Raw genomic sequence first — 11,669 nt, 5'->3', positions numbered from 1 at the left:
AAAGACTGCTATGACTTCTATAAATCTTGTGAGATGTGCTAAAATTTTGGAAGGTGGAGTTGGAGGCATGAGATGCCTCAAAAGCCCATGTTGTTCTGTGAAATGTTTGATGTTTGGGGTATTAATTTTATGGACCCTTTTCCTCCCTCTAATGGCTTCAATTATATCCTTCTAGCAGTTGATTACCTTTCTAAATGGATAAAGGCCATCCCCACCCAGAAAGATGATGCCAAAACTGTAGTTGAGTTTGTTAAGTCTAACATTTTTAGTCGGTTTGGGATTCCTAGGGCCTTAGTGAGTGATCAAGAAACCCATTTCTGCAATAGGCTTCTTAGTAGCCTACTTGTTAAATATGGGGTCACACACAAAACATCTATCGCCTATGACCCTTAGATAAATGGCCAAACAAAGGTATCCAACCGAGAAATAAAGCAGATTTTGGAGAAAATGGTAAAGCCTTTAAGAAAAGATTGAAGTTTGAAGCTCGATGATGTACTGTGGGCATATCAAACAGCATTCAAGAATCTTATAGGGATGTCTCCACTCCACTTCGTCTATGAAAAATCATGCCACTTGCTAGTAGAATTGGAGCACAAGGCTTATTGAGCTGTTTTGACTTATAACAAAGAGATGGACAAAGCTGGTGAAGAAAGGTTATTTCAGCTTCAAGAGATAGAAGAAATGAGATGTGAGGCCTACAGCAACTCCCGGATATATAAGGAAAAGTGCAAGGCTATTCACGACAGTGGTATCTTGAGAAAGAATTTTAAGCTTGGTAACAAGGTCCTTAAATTCAAGGCCCGATTCAAATTTAGAGACAGGAAGCTCAAAGAAAGATGGGATGGACCTTACATCATCACCAAGGTCCTTGGCTATGGAGCATTTGAGCTCAAGGATAAAAAGCATGGCACTAAACATCTAGCTAATGGACATCTCCTTAAGCTTTTCTATGACAAGCCTGCAGAACCGTAGCCTAGGTTGTTTCTTTCCTCTCCTTATCCCTTATCATTTTGAGATTGCTCATGAAATCAATTATTGCTTAAATTGTTGCAGAGCCATAGCACTAAATTGTTGGATTTGTGTGAGGGAGGAAACTCTCTAGTAGAGTAGATGTTGTTTGATTTTATTGGTTGTTTTGTTTGTCTTTGTTGTTCTTTGTTAGTGTGTTTCCTTGTTTTGTTTTGTTCCTCCCAAGTTTTGCTACAAGCTCTAGCCTGTGTTACGCTTTGGGTGGTTTTTCTGATTGAGGATTGCTTCGCTATGCTGTTGGGGATATTTCTAGGTTTAATCTTGAGGTTTTTGCTGCTAGAGCATGTTTTGCTAAGAGTGTTGGGTAGCTAGGTTGGTTTAAGGGCTTAGGATTCAGTGTTTGTTGGCTAGAAGGGTAGTTAGTGGTTCTAGTGAGGGTTGTTAGTGGTTCTAGCGAGGGTTGTTCTTGGCCTAAACTTTAGTCACGATGAACTCTGCATTGCCTGAAGTCTCGAATGCCTCTGGAAGAATTTTAGTTGTGGTTAAATTTTGTTAGTTGTGACGAAAACGCCTTATTTCCAGTAACCTCATATTCGTGTTTTCTCTATTTTGCTCTTATTTACTTAATGGATTTCCTCCTTTGCCCTTCAAATATTGCCCCAAAACCATCCAAATTCATTTTGGCTCTTAAAATCCCTAAACCCTTTGGTCTTTTCACTTTTGAAGGACCCCTTTTGTATAGTTTTCCTCCCTTTCAATTTCAATTTTAGTTTACGTTTTAGTTTCTCTCCTTTACAACCTCTGGCTTTTCTCCCACACCTCCAGTTATCTACTAAACCAAGGGCTAGCTCCACTGATTTGACCTTCCTACTTGACTCCTCTCCTGATCCATTGAAAATATTTCAATTCCTCTCGTTGTTTCTTCTGATGCCCAGTTTTTCCTAAGTTAGAGGGCTAGTAACCGAATTTTTGCATGCTTTAAGTGGGGTAGTGATTGTAGAATGGTGTTTCTAAGTTTATAGACTGTTTCTGGGTTGTTGTTGACTTATAAGATGAACTGGTTTGTGAATTTTGTGCTTAGCATTATTGGACTTTTTGTTACTCTGTTTCAACCCTGGTTTTTTGAAAATTTATCATGTTTCATCGTGGCAAGAGCTTATATTTTGTCGCTACCAAATACCATTACAGAAGCTAAGAAAGGGACCATGTTGCATCTTCGTCGCAGCCAAAGTGTCTACTTCGTCGTGACAAATTGGTTGCTTGTTCTCTGTTTTAGAATTCTCTACTGTGTTTGAAGCTTGTTTTAAAAACCTCTCTTATGAACTATTTCCCATCTATCTTTTAAATTTCTTTTAAAACCAATTTAGCTTACTAAGTTTTAGCTTGGGTAGCATTTAGAGGGGTGTAGTGTCTTAGGATTTGTCTAACTTAGTTCTTTTTTTTCCCCTTCAGGAGTTTAAGAAGTTTGGTTTTATGTGTTTTTGTTCATGTGTGTTTGTGTTCTGTGTGTGTTGTATTTGCCCTTACAAATGCCTCCTCATACTGCCCAAATTGAAACAAAAGAGCAAGCTCGAGACATCATTTATTCCAAAAACTTGCTTCTAGAAAGAGAATTCCCAAAAACTATTGAATGTGAATTTTACCAGCTAGCTATCCAAAGAGGTTTTGGGGACATGATGAAGAAAAGGGAGCAAGGTAACACACATCTAGTAAGGGAATTGTACACCACCACAAGTTTTGAGGATACCCCAACGATAAAGCTACGCAGAATAGGGGTGAAGTTCACAAAGGACAATATTCGATAGCATTATAATTTGCTGTTTGTGAAGAAGGGCAAGTTCCAGCATTACAGAAAGAATCTAAAAGATGTTAACTAGGACGATGTAACATCTCCTTTATTACCATATTATGCATCAATTGGAGCCATTATAACACATTTTCCAACATTTCCGAGTGAAAAATTTCAATTTCAACACTTTCCCCTTTAATCTGTCTGTACACTATTCATATAAATTTAGGTCAACTTTGAAAATTCATAACTAATTCTAGAGAAATCAAAATGAGGTGGTTCTAATATTCACTCAAAGCTTGCTAAGTGTTTGGTAAAGAAAAAATATTTATTGGACTCAATTCCATCTAGAAAAACACTAGAAAATTTGACAATTTTTCATATGGTCAGTTTTTGAATTTTCAGCATTTTAGCCCAACTTTGGAAGGGTATAACTCTTAGCACATAACTCCAAATTTGATGGTTTACCACTCGATTTAAAGCTAAAAATGAGATCTAAATGTTTGCAAAATCTCGATTCCAGATTCTATTGTTTTCTTGTTAATTTATGTGCCACAAGATTAGCCTCATTTAGGGTATTTTTATCCCTTAATCACATTTTTCTTGAAATTATTTCCCTTTTTCCTGTTTCATTATCCCTTTCACATTGCACCATTCAATATTCCAACATTGGGACATGTCATAACAATACAAGTTACATTCTATCATCATCCATACTTCATTACAACTTAACGTAAAGTTTATTAAAACATTACATAACATAACATAGTGATATAATTTCCATAATACTCCTTCATCCCAATACCATTTCCTTGCCCTTGCCATTGGATGAACCATCCCCTATTTAGTACATAAATTAACATAGGAAGAATGAGATTTCAAAAAAATCTCAGTAGCAATTGAACTATAATTATTATATAAATCAAGCAAGTTACAATGTGACATGTTATAAACTTCAAGACATCCTCAAGCCACATGCAATCATGCTCAACATTAAGCTAGGAGAGGAGCACCAACCCTTTCACCATAACATAATTCAATGAATTTGGCCAAAGCATAACCCAAAATCATCCAATCAATCAAGATCACAATACAAGTTCCTCAATCTAAGCAAGCAACAAATCACACTAAGCAAGCAAGATAAACAATCAAATTATAATTCAATGCTACCTTTTATCACTTGGTAATTTTAGCCTCCTCAAGGGGTTGTGTTTCTCCTTGATTCCTCCTCACCAAAACTATTGAATCAAGTATAAATACAAGCTATATCAATAGCTAAACAACTTAAACACAACACTTTAATTTCACTTAACAATTTTCCCCCTTTTTCTTTGATTTTTAAAAAAATAGTTCCTCCTTTCGAATCAATGATCTCTTGGCTCAATCCTATACAATTTTTCATGAGAAATCCAAATATCCAATCATATTTTTAAAAATCAAACTCCTTCCTTCTCAAATCATAGTGGCCGAATAGGGGTATATGACTTCTAAAAATTTTATTTTTGATTCCAATAATTTTACACACTTTTCTTTTGTATATCACTACACAAAGACACATTTTAAACTCATTGGAATAATCAAATTAATGCAAAACAAATTGCTGCCCTATGTACTGTTCTTGGCTGAAATGAAAAGCATGGATCTTAGGTGGATCTTCTTTCAAAAACTACTCCATACACCACTTACACATGCTTATTCCACTTGATATTTAAGGTTTCTATCCTTCCCTAATAGCCAAGCATGTTAACCGAATTTGTGCAGCATTTTTCCTTAATTTTTCAAGCCAAAAACCCCAACTAATTAGCTTGAAACTTAGGGATAAGAAGGCTTAAGCATACCTTGATGCTTCCTTGGTAAAAACTGAATGATTCCTTGCCTAAATACCCCTAAATTTTTAGTCTCCTTGGTCTGGACACAAAGTGGCAGCACCTCCCTTTATTTTTCCAATTTTTTCAACATTTTTTTTGTATTTTAGGGAGGAGTATTTATGGACAAATGGACCTGCCATTTTCTCCTGATTTAGGATGCCCAAAATGCTAGAAAATAAGGTGAGTTGGTAGCCATTAAGTGCATCATAACTTCATGATTAACTAAGTGTCCAAACTCTAGATTTTTCCAAGCTTTATCCCTTAATTTTGCGTTTTATTTAATTAAAAATAGTGCTGTCCAGAAGCTGCACAAAATCGGGCTTGAATTGGGCCTAATGTGGGCCCCACAAATGGTCTAGGCTGGCCTAAAAAGATGGCCCACAACCCAAATCAAAATCCCAAACCATTCTGACACTTTATCGATTAGTTTTCACTAGTAACAATACAAAATTTTTTCAGACCTCCAAAACTTCATTTCTCTCCATGATAATTCACATTTTAATATAAGAACATGATCTGAAAAGTTTTAGAATTTTTTGCCACCTCTAGGTGTTTATTTTGAATTTTCTCCGATTAGGCCTCTATCGGTGTCACTGCAGGAAAATAAATTCCCTGAAATTAATTCCTGAGCTTCCAAGGCCTAAAACTAATTTTATAAATTCAAAAAAATATTTAGATGATTTTTTCATATTTTTTCCAAAATTATTGAGGCCTCTAAATAATTAAAATAGTTATTTTCCTCCGATTTCCCAATATTTTCCCGAAAAACCTCTGTTTACGGGAAATTTTATAATAATATATTTTCATAATAATTTCACCTTTTGGGTCACAAACAAGTTTCCAAAACCTTTAACTTATACTTTTACCATTTTTTAGAATTTTTTTAGAATTTTTCTCAAAATTTCCCGTTTTGCCCTTTTTAGATCGATGATTACAAAAATGCCAGCCTGAACCTTATCGGAGTTTCACATCAAAAGTTGTTTCGTCTCCCCATCTAATTTCTACATTGGCCCTCATTCTAATTTTTAATTTCCTATGTCCGGATGAAATTTCTCAGGATGTGACAAACGATGTCATCAGTACTCTATGTGTAAAGGGTGGAAATTGGGCAGAAAGGGGCAAAGATTAGCTCTATATAAGAAAGGAAGGTTATGAATGATGAAGCCCACATCTGGCTAAACTTTATGTGCTATAATGTTATGCCCAGCACCCACATCTTTGACACCATCAAGGAAGGTGCCCTGCTACTATACTTGTTGATGAAAGGGGGAAAAATTGACATCTCTCAAATTATTCTCCCACTTGATTTCTGAGCTTTGCATTGAAGCGGGAATACTGATAGAGGATGACGATGATTTCTTTGAGGGAATGCAAACCAAGTGCTACAAACTTTCCAAGAAGAGAGCCGCAAAAATACAGAGTAGGAAAAAGGGTAAAAGAGTTGTTGAAGACAAGCCTGCTGACACTACAGAAGCGGCTGAAGGAACCGATGGCTCTAGAATCACCATGGAGAGCCTCAGTGTAACATCTAAACTTTTAGGCCTAGAAGTACCAAAAATAGCCTGAATTAGATAGGCTACTAGACTCCTTTTGAGCAGAAGTCTCAAAGATGAGAAAGGAAGTCAAAGCAATTTTAAGGACTAAACTGTAAAGTAAGAGTTTTCAGAGGTTCAATTATAATCAAGTTAGAGGCTCCAGTAAAGTCTCAAAGGCCCAGAGAGAGAAAAGAGGCTAGATACAGACCAAAGGTTAAGTTAGAAACTTCAAAGAGAGTATTGTATGAAGTTAAGTCCAAGCAGGGACTAAACCGTAAATTCAGAAAGTTATGACCAACAGGGGTAAAAATGGAAGAGTATACAGAGAATTCCAAGAAAATCCCAAAAAAATGGGAAATAATATTCTAAGGCTCTTCTGTGAAGAGAAAAGACGAAAATACCCCTGAGGTAGCTTAAATAGAATTTTTAAGGTTATAGTCGGCAAAAAGTATACTGTTTGAGGTAATTATTTGAAATAGTAAGAGACCTCAAAAATGTATACAAAAATGAGATTAAATGGTTGAAAATTTGTACTAATTTATAAAGTTAGTCCCGCAACCAAAAGGCCAGTGGAGTGGCTTTAATAAATAAAAAGCCAGTTATGCCGATAAAAGGGCATTTTAGTAAATGAATTTTTATGCAAGATTTAAAGGAAGTGTTATGGCCTAAGAAAATTTATAGATACTCTCTAGAATTAAAGAGAATTTATGAAGTAGACAGAAGAGTTTTCTGAGCTTTGGAAGGCCATAAAGAAAGCCAAAGAAACGTAGTCCAAGTAAATTCGGAGGAAACTTAGGAAACAAGTTTGATCCAACGGTTAGGATCTAATCTCTCTTCTCCTCCACCACTTTTATGACACTTGGCATCTTCTAGAAGGATGAGGTAAGGATGATGCAATGATGATGCAAAAGTCAACTTGAAGTTCCAAGATTGCCCTTACTCTTTCTATTAGCCACCAAGGGCATTTTAATCCATTCAAGCCAAAGTTTTGGCTATAAATATCCCACCTTGGAAAAGCATTTTGGTAGCCATTTGTAGAGGGAAAACTCTGTCAAAATTTAGAGAGAAAAACGTAGGGGTGAAAGTCAAGAAGAAGGAACAAGATTCAAACTTCAAGATCAAGGTATGTGATGGTTATAGCATCTGACTTGATGCTTATTTCGAATAATTTACTCTTTGTATCTGATTCTAAAATTTGGCATGATTAAAGTACACTTTGTAAGATTTAAATCCATAGGTAGAACACTTTATTTGGATATGTGTATGGTTTATGGTGATTTTTCAAAGTTAGGGTTTGAAATCTGGAAACAGTGTTTAACCTTTGAAAGAGTGTCAAATTCCATACAATTCTGGTACTGTTCAGCATAGAATTGGTTCCTAAAACTATTTTTCCTTTAAAGAAAACCTAAGAAGATTTCAGTGAGACTTGAAACCACTTAGTTTTGATTTTTCTAGAATTAATTATGAATTTTCAAAGTTGAGTAAAATTCTGGAATTTCTGTGTGAACAGTACCCGCGAAGCAAAATTTTCAGATTTGATCTTCTTGAATATAAGGCCATATAAAATGGTCCTAATTGACAAGAAATTGATCTTAAGGATGGGAAATGATGAGATTTATGTTAGAAAAGCTAGAAAGAAAACCCTAAAACCAAGAGAAAGGGTTGAGGTTCAAGAAAGCTAGTCTTGAACTTTATGTAATCTAGTAGTTCTAATGGATTGTATGATCAATGTGACTATGTTTAGGATCTTTAGAACATCCAAGAGGATGTTTGGAGATGTTGACCAAATACCCACATGGTTGGAAAGCCAAGGGAGTCAAAGGAAAAGTAAGAGGAAAGCTTGAGATGCAAGGTAGTAAACTTACCTATTGTCATTGCTTGATGTTTTTGCTTGTGTGTTGCCGTGTACATGTTATTGAATGTTATTGTGATATGTTTTAGCTACTGTAATTGCTATTGATGATGAGTAGATTATGTCTCCATGGCCATGCATCAAGAAGTTAGCTTTGAGCATGCTAATATGTCACTAATTAACAAGAGAATAAACAAGTTACGTGTAGTGCATTAGCATCCATCTAGCATGATTAATATGGTATTGTTTGCTACTGAGATTCTCCCAAATCTCACCCCTCCTTAACCAACCATTTAGGTCAATCATCAATAGGCAATAATGGCATGAGAAGCAAGGAGAAGAAAGTGGAGAATTATTCATGTTAATGAATGATATTATTATTCAATGTGTAATTCTCGTACTATGTAATTTATGTTATGGATGCATATGATTCCATGTAATTAATTATAATGCTTATGGCATGAATAGAAGTGTATGAGCATGAATGGGAAATAGTGAGCTCATGTTATGTATGCCAAAGAAATAAAAAGAATTAAAGAGATGTTAAGAGATAAAACGTAGGTCCTGGAGCAGGGAGTTTGTAGCTCCAGTTTGACCAATCAAACGAATGAGTTAAGTCACAATATTTGGCATACTTATATTACACATCCCAAGCTTTAAAATGAGAGGTAGATCACCTCAATTGGATGTGTACATAAGGAGATACGAATTTCCAAAGTTGAGGCATAAAATCTAGAAGTTCCAGATTTTTTGAAATGAACACTAATATTTATTGATTAAACTGTACGAATTGGGCAAGGATAAGTCCAATTGGATATTTTTCCCTTAAAGAGCATCGAAATAGCTTGCTGTAGAATTTTAGAACACCTTAATATGATTTTTATGGAATTAGTTATGAAGTTTTGAAGTTGGGCCTGTAATCTGGAAATTAAATAGTAAATAGTAACCCAGGTAATTATGTTGGAATTTTAAATCCATGGGCTTTTGTCATGATCTGCTTGAACCATAATGCTTACGAATGTGTACTCTGAGGGGCTAAAGGTAGGACATTTCACTCAGCCAGCAAATTGCATTGCTCCAAGACAGTTTTGATCAGCAAATGATGGCTCTGCAAAATCATGTCCTCACCCAAAAAGCCCGGTGACAGGAATTCTTTGATCCTTTGATGTCAACTATGGCTATGCAGTTTGGGTTTCCTCTGCCTCCCGGGTTTGAGGGTGCATTTAGCACTCACTATCTTGGTTATGGAGGGCCATTCGAAGTGTCTGCTGGACCCTCTAGCTCCCAGCCTTTAAACATGGATCCGCCTACAGAGGAGAGGAGGGGGAACGAGAAGGACTAGAGATTTCTTTTACCCCTACTTGTTTCCCATTTTGCTGTGTTTTTTTTTTTTTTGCCTGCTGATGATGTTGGATGTTAACTATGATTTTGTGATGATGTTGAACTTTAACTTTGACCTTTCTAATGAGGTTGTTTATGACCTTAAGTTGTGGTGGTAACTGTATGACTTCCTTGTTGCCTTAAGTGATCTTAATGCTTTGTTTTGATCGTTCTCGTCTGTGTTTTGTTGTGCCTTAATCTTTTGTGGTGTTGTCCTTTACAATGAGGACATTGTAGTGTTTGAGTGTTGGGGAGGGGAGTGTTTGTGCTTAATTTTTCCTTTGCCTTCATTTTCATCGCAACCAATTGTGCATTTAGTTGTGACAAAGTGCTGATCCTTGTGTGTTTTGCTCTCGGCCTGTTGTTTTGTCGTGACCAATGTCTGTGTTAGCCAGAACGAAGTTTCATTTCTATGGCTCTGTTATTATTATGGTCGTAGAGAATGTTTGTGTTAGTGGCGACAAACATGCATTGCTTTTCTTGAAATGTTTTTTCATATGCTGTGTAGAGGTCTAACTGAAATTCATCCACATTTGGACTTTGACTACTTGTTTTGGAAAGAAATTTTTTTTCAAGTTGCATTGAAGCCTTTTCAATTCTTAACTCACTCATGGGTGGTTGAAACTTCTCAAATGGTTTTTATTCATTAATTTGCAATTTTAGTGGATTTATTCATGCATTAGAATTAATCTTGCATTCAATTGAGCATTATGGATGAACATAAGAGATTTAACCTTATTGAAAGTTATTTAATTCCAATTATGTTCTAGTATGAGTTCTCCACTTGGTTTTACATTCTCTAGAACTTGTCCTGGTTCTTTGTCAAAACTTCATATGCATAGGTGTTTTAGATAGGATAAAGGCATTCATTTCTAAACCCTTTGCCCAAACACAAGCTATTTCATTTAACCCTCGTTCACTCTTTGAGCTTTCTTCAAATTTAAGTACCAAAACATGTATCATTTATTCAAGTCCTAACTAGACTTTTTACTACTACATTTGTGATGCTGTACTTTATCTTTTGGGTTTGGAATTGCCAAAATCTATTAAAAAAATGGATCCATAGAATAAAAATTTTGAATAAGGCAAATTCCTTGGTGGTTTGAAGATTAAAGTTTTGTGCTTCAAGAATTTCAATCTAAAGCTAGTTAGAAATCATTTTGGATATTGGTACTTGCTTTATTTCATTCTATCATTCATTCCATTTATCCTTTATTCAGCATTACATCCCTTAAAGTCCTTTTGATCCAGTGCATCATTGCATTCTTAATGGAGATAGTAGAACCATTACAAGCTTATGGTAGATTGTTTCGTCAAGTGGATTTGAGAGAAAATGACCCAATTAAGGTGAGTTGAGCGATACACTTTTTCCCTTTAAGTGATCTCCGATGCTCATTCCCTTTGTTTGGTTGGTTGTATTGGTTAATCACTTTGCATGGTTTATCTTACTATTTTTGCTTGTTGGAGAATACTACTATTTGGCTTGTCACTTTCATCCCATGAGTTAGTTGAGTTGTCATTGGTCTTTGATATATGCTTGATTTGTTATGAGGAGCACTTGTTATCGTTTGTGCTCGACTCTAGTCTTCTCATAACTCTTACTATTTTTGTTTTTAATTTGCTCAAGAGCGTAAATGTCTAAGTATGGGGGAGTTGATTTGACCAAGTTCTACTACATTAATTCATGTCTAATTACATGTTTTTAGAGGAATTAATTGGTTTAAAATGCATATCTTGAGGTGAATTATGGTAATTTATAACTGTGAGTTTGATTTCTTATTAAGCACTTTATAGGGAAAAATTGTCAATTTGCGCATCATTTTAATTAATCGTCATTTATGTAATTGACTTAGATATTACAAGTGTTTAATTTGATTTTCAGGTCAAGAGTCAAGTGAAAATATCTCCAAAGGACCTAAGTTCAAGAAAATTGCAGTTAAGGCCCAATAGATTGCAGGAATTCCAGAAAAGGGCAAACTAAATACAGCTATTCATTTTGAGCATTTAGTCTCGGTGAAAGGGAAGTTTAGTCGAGATGAAAAAGGCACTGACACAGAATCAAGTTTTAAACCTCATATTGTGATTTTGGGAAACACAACGCACAAGCCAGCCGCCAGTCACCGTCTAGACACTCTTATTTTCGTCTCCTAGGGTTCTTCAAGGGTTCTTAAGGTTCTCCTATTGATTCCTACCCATTTTCACTCCCTTTCCACCCATTCCATCACTTTTTTGCATCATCCATCATCCAACTTCATCTGCTATAGCTGGTGCTGTGA

General features: G+C 35.6%; 1 protein-coding gene across 1 annotated transcript; it reads left to right on the top strand.

Annotated features, from left to right (window-relative positions):
* Positions 1-630: 630 nt before the first annotated feature.
* On the top strand, positions 631-972 carry LOC114716447 (uncharacterized). The gene has a single exon (XM_028901454.1). The coding sequence runs from the start codon at positions 631-633 to the stop codon at positions 970-972; it is 342 nt and encodes a 113-aa protein (XP_028757287.1).
* The last annotated feature ends 10,697 nt before the right edge of the window (positions 973-11,669 follow it).

Source organism: Neltuma alba, unplaced genomic scaffold (genome assembly GCF_004799145.2).
Source record: "Neltuma alba isolate B1F8T4 unplaced genomic scaffold, ASM479914v2 tig00011660_pilon, whole genome shotgun sequence".
NCBI lineage: Eukaryota > Viridiplantae > Streptophyta > Magnoliopsida > Fabales > Fabaceae > Neltuma > Neltuma alba.
The sequence above is the reverse complement of the archived record's forward strand: the minus strand, read 5'-3'. Positions and strand labels throughout refer to the sequence as shown.

Bases quoted from the DNA above. Each gene is read 5' to 3' on its own strand.
- LOC114716447 (XM_028901454.1), top strand. From the start codon at position 631: ATGGACAAAGCTGGTGAAGAAAGGTTATTTCAGCTTCAAGAGATAGAA.